At 37.5% G+C, this 17,964-nt stretch overlaps 1 protein-coding gene and 1 pseudogene across 7 annotated transcripts in view; both read left to right on the top strand.

Moving 5' to 3' along the window:
• Nucleotides 1–17,964, top strand: part of HMBOX1 (homeobox containing 1) — a 218,412-nt gene that overhangs the window by 55,054 nt on the left and 145,394 nt on the right. For 5 of the 7 annotated variants that reach the window (XM_020988851.2, XM_020988824.2, XM_020988819.2 and 2 more), the window contains exon 2: nucleotides 11,459–11,542. In XM_020988851.2, coding sequence (XP_020844510.1) covers nucleotides 11,520–11,542 — 23 coding nt within the window. In that variant the 5' untranslated portion in view covers nucleotides 11,459–11,519. Of the gene's footprint in view, nucleotides 1–9,485; nucleotides 9,601–11,458; nucleotides 11,564–17,964 lie in introns of those variants that run through there. The other 2 variants (XM_078149658.1, XM_020988833.2) reach the window with 2 other exon arrangements.
• LOC110210172 (poly(rC)-binding protein 2-like) lies at nucleotides 12,979–13,857 on the top strand (annotated as a pseudogene).

The following is a 17,964-nucleotide window of genomic DNA, read 5'->3' as shown; positions in this document are numbered from 1 at the left end:
GAGGCGACAATTCAGGAGATGAATTCAGGTGAAGTTCAGAGTATTTATAGGGGACCATGTGGAGAGCACAGATAGTCCTAGTCAGTCAGTAAACATTTATTAAGTGACTACTATGTTCTAGGCACTGTGCTAAACTCTGAGGATAGAAATACAAAAATGAAAAACAGTCCCTGCCCTCAAGGAGCTTACGATCTGATGGGGGAAGACCACATAAAAAAGAAACTGAAAAGCAAATGGGGGAGGGGGAAAGTACCTAATAAGAAGCATAGTGGAAAAGTCAGACAAGTCCCAAAGTAGTACAGCCAGTGACAAATGAGATGTTCTGAATCAAGCGCCCTCCTTCAATTGAGGTTTTGGAATTCATGGCTTTACTCTCTAGTCAGATACTGTGAGGCACATCAGGAAGAGCCTCATTAGAGAAGGTGATGCTGAACAGAAACTTGTAGGAAGCTAAGGATTCCAAGAGATTCTCAGTAAGTTGTTTTTATTCATTATAATTCCCACAAAAGCACCTTTTATGTTCAAGAATTTTGAAATTCCCTTATCTGACTGTAGTCTATTGGCTTTTCAACTTTATCTCTGCCTTCCTTTTTTATAACCCTACTCTTCATCTCCCTCCAATCCTCCTGTGACCTTCAATCCCTTGACCCCTAAATTCTCTCACAGGCCATCTCTCCTGCACTAGTTACTTTCTCCTTTTCTCCCCATCTTGATTCCTTGTTGAAACAATTCCATTCTACATTGTCTTTTCTTGATTCCCTAGCCCCCTTTCTGTATCATCAGTTCTACCTAGCCAAGCCTCAGCCTGGGATCACTCATGTCTTATGTCACCTTTTCTTCTACACATATGCTGCTGAATGAAGGTGGAGATAATCATACAGCTGTTCTGAGCCTAGTACAAATTGATGTTATAGAACCCAACTAGGCCCTCACCACTGCCAGCAGTCCTACTGTATCTCCCTTACCAGTTCACTATCCCACTATCCATAATGGCTCTTCCAAACCTTTTCATGCCTTTTCAAACCTACTGTGGCTCCTACTCCCCTACTCATTCAACTGAGAACCTTGCTTCCTATTTTATAGAAAAAATTGAGGTCATTCACCACAAATTCACTCTTCTCTCCTCTTCCTCATTTACTAATATGCCTTCTGCTACTTTCTCCTCCTTCACAACCCTTTCTCATATGATGAAGTGTCCTTATTCATTACCAAGGATAACCCCTCTTTTTCAAATGATCCCATTCCATCTCATCTCCTCCAAAAGATGATTCCCTCTGTCATCCCCATTCTTTCACTTATATTTTCCTTTTTTAAAAAAATTAATTTATTTTTAATATTCATTTAAACTTTTTTTTGAGTTTCAAATTTTCTCTTTCCTTCCAGCTCCTCCCTTATCCATTGAGAAGGCAATGTGTTATCAATTATACATGTAAAGTCATGCAAAACATTTCCATATTATGCATGTAAAAAAAAATAAAAAGCAAAAAATATAGCAAAAGTGAAAAAATATGCTTCACTTTACACTCAGTTCATCAGATCTCTTGTTGGTGGTGGATAGCATTTTTAATCATGAGTCCTCTGGAACTGTCTTGGGCTTATTGTATTGATGAGAGTAAGTCTTTCGCATTTGATCATCATTATGTTATTGCTGTCACTATATACAATATTCTCCTGGTTCTGCTCACTGCATAAGTTCATATAAGTCTTCTCAGGTTTTTCCGAACCCATCATGCTCATCATTTGTTATAGCACAAGAGTATTCCATTACATTTCCATTATATTCCATTACAATTATTTACCACAACTTGTTCAGCCAACTAAAATCCCACCTTCTGTAGGAAGCCTTTCCGAAACCCCTGAATTCCAGTGCCTTCCCTCAGTTAATTATTTCCTATTTGTCCTGTTTATAGCTTGTTTGTATATTCTTGTATAGTTTCTGCATTAGATTATAAGCTTCTTGAGGGCAAGGGCTATTTTTTTAACCTCTTTTTGTATCCTCAGTAGTTAGCACAGTACCTGGCACAGAGTAGGTACTTAATAAATGTTCCTTGATTGATCATTGGATTAAGATAAAGAGGTCATGGAATTCAGTTCAATTCATTAAACATGGGGGCAGCTAGGTGATACAGTGTTAGGCCTGGAATCAGGGAAGATTTATCTTTCTGAGTTGAAATCTGGCCTCAGACACTAGCTATGTGACCGTGGGCAAGTTACTGAACCCTATTTGCCTCAGTTCCTTATCTGTAAAATGAGCTGGAGAAAGAAATGGCTAACTACTCCAGTATCTTTGCCAAGAAAATGCCAAATGAGGTCCCAAAGAGTCAGACACAACTGAAAAATGACTGAAATTAGCATGTATACCACTCTTTTGTTTCTCCTTTCTTCCTGGACAAATTACTGGACCCTGTTTGCCTCATTTTCCTCATCTGTAAAATGAGCTGGAGAGGGAAATGGCAAGCCATTGCAGTATCTTTGATAAGAAAATCCTAAATGGGATCATGAAGAGGCGGACATAATTGAAAAACTACTCAACAACAACTGCAAGGCACTAAGCATCGCGCGTACGAATAAGGAAAAGAAAGACCTGCCCTCAAGAAATGATGATGGAACATGGACAGTTACCTGGAAAGGTCAGATCCCAGCCCTTGGGAGAAGGTTAGTGGTCTACCCTTCAACCCTCCAATCAGGGAAGAGAGACTACTGAGGGTATTTGCAAAGTGTTGAGTATCAAAAACTGAGTCAATCAGTATGATAATGAGATTTCAGTTGTTTAGCTTATTCTGGATGGGGCATGAGGTTCTCTGGAGTCAAACCAAGCAGAAGTGCTCATGGATATTTATCTAACTAGCTAAAGTCTACAAAATCAGGTGAAATATCAACTGTAGCCCCAGTGTTAACTGGTTATTTCTGGCTCTGTCTGTAAATTTGCAGCTTGAGATATCTGCTATAGCTGTGGTGTTTAACTAACTAGTTTCCTGTTTTACCTGTTATAGATATTCTCCTCTGTCATCTGTTCTTTACCTTGTTCATTACCTTATTTTCTGCTTTATATAAAATTCTCGTGTACCCATCCTGCCTAACTAAAACCTATTTTATGTAGCTCAAAACTGCTGCCCATAGATACATCTTTGATTGTTTACAGTACTGATTTTGTTTGCAACAGAGTCTTTCCTCCTTTCATAGCAAATCTGCAGATTTTTTGTTTGTTTGTTTGTTTGTTTTGGCTGGGCAGTGGCGTTAAGTGACTTGTTCAGGGTCACACCTAGTAAGTGTTATGTGTCTGAGGTCGGGTTTGAACTCAGGTCTTCCTGAATCCAGGGCCGGTGATCTATCCACTGCGCCACCACTGCGCCACCTAGCTGCCCCTGCAAATGTTTTTAATGCATTTTTTTTTGTTGCAATCATTAAGCGCCTCTAAACTGTTATACTGGAGTGCTAGCATAAAGGACTTTGCTTTGATTTTACTGTTTTGGGTTTTTGACCATTACTTGTCTCAACTTCCTAATCTAGGCAGCTGGGGAAAATCAGTTCTTACACTTGCAGTCTACTTGCTTATTGGTTTAATAGTTGTATTTTCTGCATAATAGGAAAACAACTTCTATCCTCAAAGAAGGAGAATAGGATAAAAATATGTGATAAAGATCTAAAGGTTCATTTTAAATGAATTAGTAAACTTCACTTTTGGGGAACTGTGCTTTGATTTTTTTTTAAGTTTTTTTTTTAAATGAGGTGGCATAAGCCATAAAGAATTTAAGTGGCTCAGGGTAACATGAGTCAGCACCTGTTTTACTTGATACATCTTCATAAAAAGACTAGTGATTATATAGCTGTGGTTTTAATGCTGGTGCTTTTACTCAAAAGATAGATAAGCAGCATGTTTAGTAGAGTTTCACTCTTGCTTTTTTTTCTTTTAAGTTTAGTACTTTTTAAAGCAGCAAGGACATTAGCTAAAATGGTAGCTTCCATTAAAAATGAAATTTAAATGCTAGAAGTCAGGAAATGCAAATATAAAAGGTTTCTAACTTCACCCTGAACATTTTGTACGTAGCATTATTCATTATCAGACACTTTAGCCTGTCTTAATGTATATAGTCATATGCAATATGTACATATTAATATGAGAGCTTTAGACTTCAGCATTTCCTGTCTTGTATCTAATTTATAACCTTAACATTGACTTAACAGAGTTATTCCCCTTTTTAGATAGTAATTTAGAATTGCTAGTGATATGAGTCAGCAACATCTGGCATTCAAATTCCACATGGCAGACTTAATTTTTAAAAAATCTTTATCTGGACTGGTTCAGATAAAGTCTATTTGGAAAGATTCTGAGCATCTGTGCAGTGAATAAATTAGTAGATCCAAGTCAAGAGATATTATATCCCTTTCTCAATTTACCACTGATTTAATTTATATTTATATAAGTCCTATATGGTTAGCCATTTAGCTCTTACAATCTGTTTTCTTTGGTAAAATGATTATTCAGCTAAATTGTAGGTATTGAAGCACATGAACAATATATGAGTAAGCCTGAATATTTTCCTCATAGCTGCTGATGATCATGCAGATAGGAAGTGATTTCTTTATTTGCAGTATATGTATGTTAAGCACTGTACATATTTTTCTCTTGTAGAGTTTATATTCTTAAAAACAAACAAGATAGATAATAATTGGATAAAATTAGATTCTTCTAAATAATCAGCCATGTTACATTATAATAACTGCACTTTTAAAAATGTTGTTAGGTAAAAGTAATACATTCTAAGTAGAAATATTGTGCAATAAAAATGGCACCTGTTGGGACTTTTGGGGACAGTTTAACCTGATTAGTCTTATCATACCACTGGGGACCTTAGCCACTTGGCTCTGCACTTCCCTGGTCTTCTCGTCTTCATCTTCATCCTGGGCATTATCCACTTTGCTTCTGATGTTCCTTTACCCTGTGAAACAGACAACTAGAGAACATACTTAGGAGGTGCTAAACCACTGAGTTTTGTATTCCCTGGGCACGTGTGTTCTCATCTCCAATGGCTTCCTATTGCTACTAGGAAAAAATAAAAACTCCATTATTTAACTTTTAAAATACTATGCAACCTGTCCCCTCTTCTTATCTTTCCAGATTCATTGGACTTTACTTAGGTTTTTGTGCTACCTAGATACAGTCAAACTGGCCTTCTCTGTTTCCAGCATGTCTAGAATGTACCCCCTCCTTATCTGTACATCACAGAATTCCTCTTTACCTTTTAAGATGTAATTCAGGTACCATTTTCTACATGAAGCCATTACTGATCTTCAACTGCTAGTGCCATCCCTTCAAAACTACCTTGTATTTAACTTTTTTGTGTATATTTGTATTTATTTACTTTATATATATGCTATATATGTGTACTTATTATCTCCCATTAAAATATAAGTTCCTTGTACCTAGGGATTACTATATACTTTGTCCTTGATTCTCTAATGACCTGCACAGTGATTGGAAGATAGTAGGCTAATTGATTTTCTGTTCTGTTTGGAGGGTAACACTGTGACTGTTGTGTTACCCTTCAAACCAAAGCACCAGCAATCATGCCGGTGAGAAGTTAAGCCACAGTTTTAGATTCCCAGCAGCCTTCTCACCCTTCACTATGTCTTGGCTCCTAAGACCCACCCCTTTTGTGATTGGTGAGTTCCTCCTGGAACCTCTGTTTTGAGGAAGTGCCCAGGACAGCCATGCGCACTCACTTTTCTTCTGGCTAGGTTCCTGAGTCCCTGTACTTTTCCACTATCTCTCCTGTATTTCCCCATCAGCTTTTTATCTTCTAGTTACGTGTTGACTTCTCCATTTGAATGTGAACTTCTTGAGGCTAGAAACTGTTTTTATTTTGCTCGTATTTATATTCCCAGCTTGGCACATAACAAGTACTTAATAAATGTTTGTTGACTTGACTCCTTGGATCCTTATTCACCTGGGCTGTGTTCTGCACTGCTGCTATACTATAAATATTTTGGTGTATATTGGTCTTTTCTTTTTATCATTGATTACATGTTGCATATCCAACATTCTTTTCATTATGCCTTACTACCTTTATTCATATAAAGCATTCATTCAGTTCCAGTATCACTTACTGAGATGATAATTCTCTTTTGAAAGGAAAGGATTTCATTCTGAAGCATTTGGTGACTAACACATTAGGAGAAGAGTATTTGATTTGTAATGCCCTTAGAATCTGTGATTAATACCTTGCTTTAAGTCTTCTTGGTTTGTAATGTCTTAATAAAATCAAAAGAATAGGCTATTAGCAGTAGAAGGAACCTTAGAGGTCATCCAGTTAAACCCAGTCAATGGACCAATGAGAAGATTAGAGATTTAGCAGCTTCTACATTAAGGGACCACAGGGCATACAGTATGATATTCCGGAGGCAAAGGAGATGGGATTACAAGCAAGAATCACCTACCCAGCAGAACTGAGTATAATCCTTCAGGGTAAAAAATGGTCATTCAGTGAAATAGGGGACTTTGAAGCATTCTTGAGGAAAAGACCAGAGCTGAATATAAAATTTGACTTTCAAATACAAGACTCAAGTGAAACATAGAAGAGGTAAACAGGAAAGAAAAATCATAAGAGACTCACTAAGGTTGAACTGTTTACATTTCTGCAGGGAAAGATGATATTTGTAACTTATGAGTCCTTTGTCAGTATTAGGGTAGTGGGAGGGGAAAAAAGTTATATGTGTGTATAGATAAATAGATAGATAGAGGGCACAGGGTGAGTTGAAGATGAAGGGATGATATCTGGAAAACAAAATTATGGGGTGAGAGAGGATTATACTTGGAGAAGGAGAAAGGGAGAAGTAGAATGGGGTAAATTATCTCACATGAAACAGACAAGAAAAGGCTTTTACAGTGGAGGGGAAATGGGGGAAAGTGAGAGGGAATGAGTGAATCTTATTCTCATAGGATATGGCTTAAGGAGGGAATAACATACACAATGGGGTATGGAGATCTATCTTACCCTACAGGAAAATAAGGGGGGAAGGGGATAAGAGAGCAGGGGCTAGATAGAGGGGAGGGAACACTGGGGGAGGGGATAATCAGAAGCAAACACTTCTAAGGAGGGACAGAGTCAAAAGAGAGAATAGGATAAATGGGGGTTAGGATAGGATGAAGGGAAATATACTTAGATTTTCACAACATGACTACTATGGAAGTGTTTTGCATGACTATACATCTATAACCTGTATTGAGATGCTTGCCTTTTCAATGAGGGTGGGCGGGGAGGGAGGAAGGGAGAAAATATGTAACCCAAAGTTTTAAAAACACTTGTTAAAAATTAAAAAAATAATTTTTTAAACTAAAAAAAGAAAATTAGGTGTATTTTGTTAATATTCTGTTGAAAGAGAAGGGAAGGGAAAAAGAAGGAGGTTAATTCTATTAAATTTTGATAAGAGAAAACAAAAACTTTATCTTCAAGAAATTCAGTATTAGCCTTCTTTCTGGAGTATCATGGAATGGGTCTGAACTAACAGTGTATATAGCAATGGGTGTGATGAATTTTAGTCTACTTTACATTTCCATAGTTCACTCTGGGAACATTTGTAATTCATATTCTACTTCACTGATCTCTTAAGTAGCTGTAACACCTAAAGTCCTTGTGGAGGAGAGATCAGTGTTGGATATTAATTTTATTCAACACCCTCCCCCGTTTTTAAACACCTACAATGTACAAAGCACTGGTATGAGTATTAGAGGAGTTTATGTTCTGTTGTGGAGATATGACAGGTACACAAATAAGTAAATAACATTTTAATTTAGAGAGTGAAAGAAAAGGGAAACTCTCCCGATAGTGTTTACATCTGAGCTTAGTCCTGAAAATATTCTAAGCATTCCAGGCATGGGAGACAGTAAAAATACCTGGAGTTAGGAGATGAAGTATTTTGTTTGAGGAACAATAAGGAGGCCAGTGTCACTGGATTGAAGAGTATATAAAGGGTTTGGGAGCATAAGATAAAAAGACTGCAAAGGTAGGGGTGATGCAATGAAGTAGGAATATATTTTATTCTGGAGGTAATAGGAAGCCACTAGGGTTTATTGGATAGGGGAGTGACATAGTCACTTAGTCACATAGTCACACAGACGTGTGCTTTAGGAAGACAGCTTTGACATCTGAATAAAGGGTAGACTGGAGTGAGGAGAGACTTCTGGCAGGGAGAGAAGCCAGCAGGCTATTACAGTAGTCCATGCAGGACATCCTCCAGGGGCCAGCCTCCCCACCCAAGAACTCCAGTGCTACTGACCTCAGCTCAGTGCCAGATAAGCTGCCAGACCCCTACAGCCTCCAGTGGCCAGCACTTAAGGCCCCAGCACACAAAGCCAGTGACCAGGTCCCAGGCTTCCAGTACAGTAAGCTTGGGTCAGTGCCCCTGGTCCTCCAGCAGGAGAGCCCAACTTTAAAAGCTGGGAAATAGGCAAACACCATGAGCAGAAAGCAGAAACAGACAATGACCATAGATTCTTATTATGGGAACAGGGAAGATCGAGGTACAAATTCAGAAGAGGACAACATTGTCAGTATACCCACATCTGAAACCTGAAAAGAGAATATGAACTGGTCCCAAGCCCAGAAAGCTTTTTTAGAACAGTTCAAGAAGGATTTTAAAAGTCAAATAAGAAAGGTAGAAGAAAAATTGGAAAAGGAAATAAGTATGGAAGAGACAGTCAATAGTTTGAAAAAGGGAGGACACAAATTGATTGTAGAAAACAAGTCCTTAAAAAATACAATTGGCCAAATTGGGGGGAGAAAAAAAAGTACACTGAAGAAATCAATTCCTTAAAAAGTAGACTAGGCTAATTGGCAAAGGAGGCACAAAAATTCACTGAAGAGAAGATCTGCTTAAAAAGTTGAATGGGCCAAATAGAGAAGGAGGTACAAAATCTAATAGAAGGAAACGATTTGTTAAAAAATTAGAATTGGGCAAGTGGAAGCTAATGATTCTATGAGATATCAAGAATCAGTCAAACAGAAACAAAAGAATGAAAAAATAGAAGAAAACATAAAATACTTAATTTGTAGAACAGCTGACCTGGAAAATAGGTCCAGGAGAGATCATTGAAAAATTATTGGTCCACCTGAGAACCATGATGAAAAAAAGAGCCTAGGCAGCATCTTTCAGGAAATCAAGGAAAATTGCCCTGAGGTTCTAGAACCAGAAAGTAAAATAGCCATCAAAAGAATCCACCATTCACCTTCTGAAAGAGATCCCAAATTGAAAACACCAAGAAATATTGTATCCAAATTCCAAAATTACCAATTCAAAGAGAAAATACTGCGAGCAGCCAGAAAGAAACAATTGAAATATCATGGAACTGTAGTCATGATTACGCAAGACCTTGCAGGTTCTACATTAAAAAATTGGAGGGTGTGGAATAACGATATTCTGTAATGCAAAGGAGCTTGGATTACAAGCGAGGATCACTACCAGTGAAATTGAGCATAATCTTTCAGGGGAGGAGATGGACATTCAACAAAATAGGGGACTTACAAACCTTCCTGATGAAAAAACCAGAGCTCAACAGGAAATTTGATCTTCAAATACAAGACTCAAGAGAGACATTAAAAGGTAAACAGGAAGGAAAAAAACAACAACATGTTATTAATAAGGGCAAACTGTTTACATCCCTAGAAGGGAAGATTAACTGTATTGTTATTAGGACATTTAAAAGGGTATCCATAGACAGAGGGCATAGGTATAAGTTGACTTTGATGTGATGATAAAAATATAATTAAGTGATGAAAAGGGATTGTTCTGGGAGAAGGGGAAAGGAAGAGGCAGACAAGGGTAAATTACATCACATGAAAAGGCACAAAAACCTATTACAGTAGAGGGGAAGAAGGGAGGGAGATGAGCATTGTTTGAACCTTACTCATCAGATTTGGCTCAATAAGGGAATAACATAATCAGTTTAGGTATAGAAATCTAACTTACTGTATAGGAAGTAGAAGGAGAAAGGAAAGGGAGGGAAGAAGTAATAAGGGGAAAGGAGAAGAAAAGGAAGGGAGCTGATAAAAGTGAGGGCAGACTGAGGGAGGCAGTGTCCTCTAACAAGGAGGGAAAGGGAAAAAGGAAAGAGAAAAGCACAAACTGGGGAAAATACGATGGAGAGAAAGATACATATAGTAATCATAACTGTGAATGTGAACGGGTTGAACTCTCCCAGAAAACAGAAGTGGATAGCAGAGTGGGTTAAGAACCATAATCCTACAACATGTTTAAAAACCTGAAAAGACTTATATGATGAGTGAAATGAGCAGAACCAGGAGAACATTGTACCCAATAACAGCCACATTGTGCGATGACTGACTTTGGTAGACTTAGCTCTTCTCAGCAATGCAAGGATCTTAGACAACTCCAAGACTTATGATGGAAAATGCTATCCACATCCAGAGAAAGTTTGGAGTCTGAATGCAGATGGAGGCATGCTATTTGCTCTCCTTTTCTTTTGTTGTTTTGTTTTGTTTCTTCTTTCTCATGGTTCTTCCCAGTAGTTCTAATTCTTCTTTACATCATGACTAATGTGAAAATATTTAATATGAATGTATAAGTAGAGTCTATATCAGATTGTATGTCATCTTGGGGAGGGGGAGGAAAGTTAGGAGGAGAAAATTTAGAACTCAAAATCTTATGGAAGTGAATGTTGAAAACTAAAATAAATAATTTTTTGAAAAAGGGGAAAAAAATAAACAATAGTCCATGTAGAAAGTGATGAGGGCCTATACCAGGGTGGTGAGAGAAGGGGATGTCTATGAGAGAAGTTATGAAGGTAAAATGAGCAGGCTTGGCAGTAGATTGGATATGGAGGGGTGAGAAAGATGAAGAGTTGAGGATAACACACCTAAGTTGCAAGACTAGGTGACTAGGAGGAATTGGAAGTGAAGAATAAGGCTGTGAGCCCAGTATTTATTGCTTTGAAAAAGAAGTCAGAATAAGTTGGAAGCTAGTAGATGATAGGACTTGGAAGTCAGAGGGAATTGGAAGGGGATGATAGACTTGGGAGATGGGCATAAAATTTAAAAATATATTACTATCATGCCTTTATGTAAATTTCTCATCTTCAAAAGTTTTGAGCGAACATATGTAAACAGTACTGTACTGTGTGTTATACTGCAGGTTTAAATAATATCTCTCTTATCCTTATAATTGAGCGTATTATGATTGTAGTAATTTTAACTCTAAGGACATTTTTTCCCAAATGAGTAATTTAGAAGGGTAAATAACCTAATTTGTCTTTGAAAGGTGATTTTTTAAAAAAATTCTTCAACCAAATGTTCCCATGTAAAGTGACAAACTAATTTATTTGAAACATAGTTGACTGTGTTTTACATTGAGATCATCCTTATGTAATTCACTTTTTAAAGTAAAGTAAAATGCTTTTGAGTATATGTTAATTCTTTCTGAATTTTCTGTCTCTATACTGCAGAATGGTAAATAACGCTGACACACTTCCAGAAGCATTTTGACTTCCCCTCCTCATGTAAAGTATGCTCAGTTCCTTTCCAGTGGTGTAAGTACCCAATAATTTTCTGTAAGTTCATTTATTTTCATTTTACTGTGCTTCTATAGGGAAGGGTAAAAATAACTATTACTGATATATGTTGCTTAATCTAAATTTAAATAAAGAAGTATGCGTTGTCTGAAGTCTGAAGAAACATTCAAATGATTCATCTGATGAGCATGAAGTAATAAGCAAAGTATTACTTTAGTTGCTTCTCTCATGCCAGAGAGTAAATTTTCAATTTTATCTGGCTTCCTTTTCCATCTCTCTTTTCACATATTTTGAACTTAACTAAATTTCTGATTATTAATATCACATTTAAGTTGAAAACATAAGTTTTTTTGGTTCTAAAGAGTAGGTATTATCATAAGAACTTACATAAATGCTTGATCATTTTCTTCATTAGATGCAATATCCTTTTAACAAGTTGTATGTGGTCGTATATACGCATCTCAGACATTTAGCTTTATTCTTGGTTTAAAAGATGGTCAAGCCTAGCCACTCATGTAGTTGTTGGCCTTTTCTTGAAGAGAGATAAATAGGGCATCAGTTGAAGTGATGTCATTATATTGTGAACATTTTACCAATGTCAGTTGTATTATAATCCCTAATTAATATTAAATAGGGCCCTGAAATAGTATTCTGAGAATTTTATAAAACAGGAAAGATCTTTTAGCTCATTTGAGAGCCTCTTTTGGGCCAAATGCCGAATCTCTTCCATGTAAAGTATTTAAAAATACTTGATTCAGTTTTTTTTACCATAAAGTATCCGCTGTTTACATTGGGGAGATAATTTCACATTGTAATAAATCTTAAATATATATTTTCCCTTCGTTCATTTTTAAAATTTTGTGGTTTTGGCAGTGTTCCACATAGGAAAAAGCTCTGGGCTTGGAATCTGATGATCTGGGTTTGAATCACTGCTCAGAGACAGTGTGATATCTTGGAAAGAGCCCTGGATCTGTCAACAGAGGATCTGGGTTCTACTTCAAGCTTTGCCACTATTTGTGTAACCTTGGGCAAGAGACCTTATTGCTCTGAGCTTCAGTATCTATGTCTGTAAAATGAGGTTATTGCACTAAAAAGTGATCTGTCTCAGATCACTTCCAATCATAAATCCTAAATAACTGTGTGATTTGGGGAATGTCATTTCATTTCCTTGGCCTTCAGTTTCTTCATCCTTTAAAGAGTAAATAGGAGTAAATAATCTCTTAAGATCCTATCTATCCAGCCTTAAAAGTCTGATTCTATTCTTTGTAACATCCTTTACAAACTTAATTCCTTTTTTTATTTGAATTTTTTTTCATATATCCCAAATTTATATACTACATTTAAATCTTTAACTATATAGAAAATTGTAATTATCCAGACCAGCAAGAGCTACAGGTCAAACACCTGCTCTCTAGCAGGTCAGAATGGCTCTTCTTCCTTCCTCTTCTGCCTACTCTTGACTGTACCCTTCCCACCCACCCTCTGTTATTCCATCCTTACCCCAATCCTTCCCTTTCCTACTTGCTCCCCCCTTTCCCCCTCATTCTCCTCATACCTGTGTTGGTCAAAGACTTGAACACTTTACTAAGTCTAAATTTTCAGAACACTACTCAACATGGACATCAGTGTGACTTAAAGTGAATTAAAAGTAACCATCTGGCTGCTTAGGAATGAAAAGGAAGTTGGTAACATGAAAAGTAAGAAGAATCTGTGAAAAAAGATTCATAAAGAGAGTAGTATATCACCATCTCATAAGGGAATTGTCCTGAGAGGATAATTACTCTGTTACTGGACCCACCAGTGCCATCTTTAAAATTTTTCCTGTGATCATTGACAAACAGACGACATCAATAGTTCTGTGACCAATGGTACAGCCCCAAGTGGACCCAGCTACCCCATCACCCCTAAGGCTTATAGTCCCTGCTAACTAGTGTGATTCTTTCTTTGGGGGGAAAAAAGGATACAAAAATAAAGAAATAAGAGATAATATAGGGGCTCAGTTCCAGGTAGCAGAGGAATATGTGCTTAGCCTAGTGCCTGGCACAGAGTAGACACTTAAGAAATGCTTATTGACTGATGGCTACCAAACTCAACAGAGCAGTCCATCACTATTGCTGGCATCCCACATCTATCATTGAGTGTATCAAACAAATCTTCATGGTCATGTTGGAGTTTTCTCCTCCTTTCCCTCAAAGGGCATGATCGCCCTATTCTGGCCCAACCCCTGCAACTCTCCAGTCATCTTTGCAGGTCATCAGGAAAGGAATAGCATAGTCAGTGACAACACATTTCATCCCTCACCCCTCTGTCCATGTATCTCAACTCTGGCCTGAAAGAACCACCTTTAGAGTTAACCAAGCACCATGAATTTGGCACTGTAATGGCAACACCGTATGGCAACACCAAATTCACTGGCATTTATTTAATGCAGCTCTCTTGAAGTGAAAGACTATTGGGCGTGTTTGTCACATGTACTCAGATTGCTTCTCATGGACTCACCATTCCGAGTGATTTAAGTGGCTGCATAATTAGGCATCAAAGTTGCAAAATCAGTGATTTTTTTGATGAATAGGGCTTAGGTGAAAATTGTTAATACAGTGAAATTATGTACTGATAGCCAGGTTTCCATCACTAGAACTTCTGCCAGTATCATCCTTGCCCAGTATACAATCAGTGTCAAGTGGCACTTCACTCAGAATTAAGTGGAATGGGGAACTGCTGGAATGATGCAGACTTACCCATAAACCCCTTCAGCTGGTCACAACCTAGGATTCATCTGTATAGTTTCTGGAAAATCACTTAGTGATTCCAGGTTTTAATATTTTATAAGTGTTCAGTTTCTGCAAAATTTTATCATGGGCTTGTGATTCTTACCATCATATCATTTTAAGTTCTTCATCTGTTCAGTTATTAATGCTGAGAGCTAAATTTAGTTTTGTAAGCTTTTCCCTCTCATGGGAAAATTAGGGAGGTTTGGGGGCTTGTGAATTTTTTCTGCTTTGACATTGAAATTTAAGAATGGAATTTTAATATATTTCAGGTTAGTTCTGTGATGTCAGGAATTAAAGTTGGACTAAAAATGGTAATGATTGTAGGAACACTTAATGTAACCTGAATAATAAATGAAAAAAAATAGATATTTTTATATAATCAAGTCATAACTGTTGGTTTAGTTGAAAGAGCACTGGCTCTAGATTCAGAAAATCTGCATTCAAATCCCACATTATGCTTACTAATAATGTGACCTTGGGAAAGTCATTTAATATCTCTGGGCCTCAGTTTATTTAACTGTAGAGTGAGAGGGTTGGAATATGAGATCCTCAGAGGTGCTTCTTAGCTCTAGATCCAAGGTCCTATGACTCTGATGTTTGAGCTTATTTTAATATCATAATCTGCCACCATAGTGTGTTCTTATACTTTGGTTTTCCTAATGATTTAAATGATGAATTTATTTATGTCATACAACTAAGCTTATTGACTTGAATGCAAGCATGCAACTTGTCTCTCCTTAATAATAGTGTTAGTAACTAACAACTAAATCTATACTCAGTGAAACCTTAATTAAAGTCTCTACCGTCTTTATGAATTGCATGTTGGTTATTGGTCTTTTTTATACAGAGAATGTTTTGATGTATAGATATTTTACTTTTTAAATTTTTCTCAATTACATATAAAGACCATTTTTAACATTCTTTTTGAGAAATTTTGAGTTTCAAATTCTTCCCCTTTTTGAGAAGACAAGCAATTTGCTATAAATGATATGGGTGTAGTCAAGCAAACGTATTTCCATATTAGCCATGCTGCAAAAGAAAATAGACCAAAAAAAAAAGAAAAGTTAAAGTTAAAAATGTATGCTTTGATCTTCATTCAGACTCCATCAGTTCTTTCTCTGGAAATGGATAGCATTTTTCAACATAAGTTCTTTAAAATTGACTTGGATCATTGTATTGCTGAGAATAGCTGTGTCATTCACAGTTGATTATCATACAATACTGCTGTTACTTTGTACAGTGTTCTCCTGGTTCTACTCACTTCACTTCGCATCAGTTCATATAAGTCTTCCCAAGTTTTTCTGAAAGCATCTTGCTCGTCATTTTTTACAGGACAGTAGTATTCCATCACAGTCATATAGTACAAGTTGTTCAGCCATTCCTCAAGTGATGGGCATTTCCTCAATTTCTAATTCATTGTTACAACGACAACAAAAAAAGCTGCTATAAATATTTTTTACATATGTATATACATGTATATATACATGATTATGTATATGTGTATATATATACACATACACATACATATGTCCCTATATATCCTCCCTAAAAAAGGAATCCTTATCCTTTTTTTTTTTTAATCTCTTTGGGATACAAACATTGTAGTGATATAGTGGTCAAAGTATATGCATGATTTGCTAGTTCCAAATAGTTCTCTGGAGTGGTTGGATTAGTTTAAAGCTCCACCAAAAGTGCATTAGTGTTCCAGTTTTTTCACATCCCCCCAACATTTGTCATTTTCCTTTTCTGTCATATGAGCCAATCAGATAGGTGTGAGGTGGTATCTCAGAGTTGTTTTAATTGGCATTTCTCTAATCAATAGTGATTTTGAGCATTTTTTCATATGACAACAGATAGCTTTGATCTCTTCTTCTAAAAACTACCTGTTTATTTTCTTTGACCATTTATCAATTGGGGAATGACTTGTATGGGGAATGACCTAAAATTTGGCTCAGTTCTTTATTTACTTAAGAAATGAGTCCTTGATCAGAGAAACTTGCTATAAATTTTTTTCCCCAGTTACCTGCTTTTCTCTTAATCTTGGTTGCATTGGGCAGTTTTTGTGTAAAAACTTTTTAATATAATCAAAATTATCCATTGCTCTCTATCTCTTGTTTGGTCATGAGTTCTTCCCTTATCCATTCTTTCCACCTTTGTTGTTCACCTGTTCCACCTAACTCTCACCGTGGCTTCAAGAAGCAGTAGTATGTGCAGCGGCCACACCCTGGTAAACTGTTTCAGCAGATGGGCTAAACCAGTTTGAGGGTAACTGAGAGGTCTGAAACCTGTTGGTGAGTTAGGGGGTTGTCTACCCCAAGCATGTGAAGACTTCCCCTGGTGAAATGGGCAGATGAAAAGTTTTTTCCAATGGCCATGAAGGCAGCTGAAGCAGGCATTGTGGAGCACTTAGAGCTTGGTTAGACATTGAAGAGGCCAAGGTCATCCACTGCATTTTGAGCCATCACCAGTCATCTTGACTCTTGTCTTGTCACTGGATTGTGTTGACTGTGGAAGAGAGAGTGAGGCCAATGACTTTGTGCAACTCTGCCTCACTTAAATCCAATTTAGGCACGAATCAAAAGTTATCACCCATACTATTTTTACTTATCTCAAAGTCCTGTGGTGACAGGCAAGTCGAAGAAGCAGCAGGTGTGGATACACTGGGAGCTGTAGTCACAACCCTGCACGCAGGCGGCCCACGCATAGGGTTGTCTTCTCACTGGAACCAGCAGTGGGATTTGGCAGCCCCCTGGATATCCGAGCAGACTTTTAAAGATCACACTGCTCACCTCCTGGTGTGAGGAAGGAGCTAGAAAAGGTACCCTAAAAATTGTCTTCTTACCCAACCCTGGCCTGATTACCATGGCAGGCAGGCATCCCACTCTGTAGTCAAAACACAAAAAAATGTACAAAAACTTCAGCAAAGACAATTCCACTCACCATCTGTACATGGCGTGTGCGCACACTTATAGACAACACAAAATCCAGTGGACCTGAAAGGTAAACAGTTCTTGTTGTGAGAAAACTCAGCAGGTATCACATTCAGATAGCAGCCCTGAGTGAAACAAGGCTAGCAAAAGAAGGCCAACTAACTGAACTTGGAGCTGGATACATGTTTTTCTGGAGTGACCACAGTGAAGGAGAGTGCTGTGAAGCAAGTGTGGGTTTTGCAATCAGAACTAATCTAATCAACAAGCTTATATGCCTGCCAAAAGGAATGAATGACAGGCTCATGACAATGTGATTGCCACTTGCAGGAAAACATCACCCCACCATCATCAATGCCTGTGCTCCTACCGTGATGAACCATGATGAGGTCAAAGAAAAATTTTGAGGATCTGGAGACCCTTGTCATCAATGTACCAAAAGAGTATAAAAGCTTATATTTCTGGGTGACTTTAATGGTAGAGTAGGCCCTGACTATCAGACTTGGCAGGGAGTCGTTGGGAGGAATGGAATTAGAAGCAGCAGCAGCAATGGTCACTTACTACTGAAGACTTGTGCATCTCATGATGCACACTGTCTTCCGTTTACCTGAACGCAATAGAACTTCGTGGATATGCCCTTACAGCAACCATTGGCATTTAATAGACTATGTGATTGTACAGAGAAGAGACAGACAGCATATGAGAGTGATGAAGGCGATCTGTGGCGGAGTGCTGGACTGAC

The sequence above is a fragment of the Phascolarctos cinereus genome, unplaced genomic scaffold, assembly GCF_003287225.1.
Source record: "Phascolarctos cinereus isolate Bilbo 61053 unplaced genomic scaffold, phaCin_HiC Scaffold_2;HRSCAF=192, whole genome shotgun sequence".
NCBI lineage: Eukaryota > Metazoa > Chordata > Mammalia > Diprotodontia > Phascolarctidae > Phascolarctos > Phascolarctos cinereus.
The sequence above is the reverse complement of the archived record's forward strand: the minus strand, read 5'-3'. Positions and strand labels throughout refer to the sequence as shown.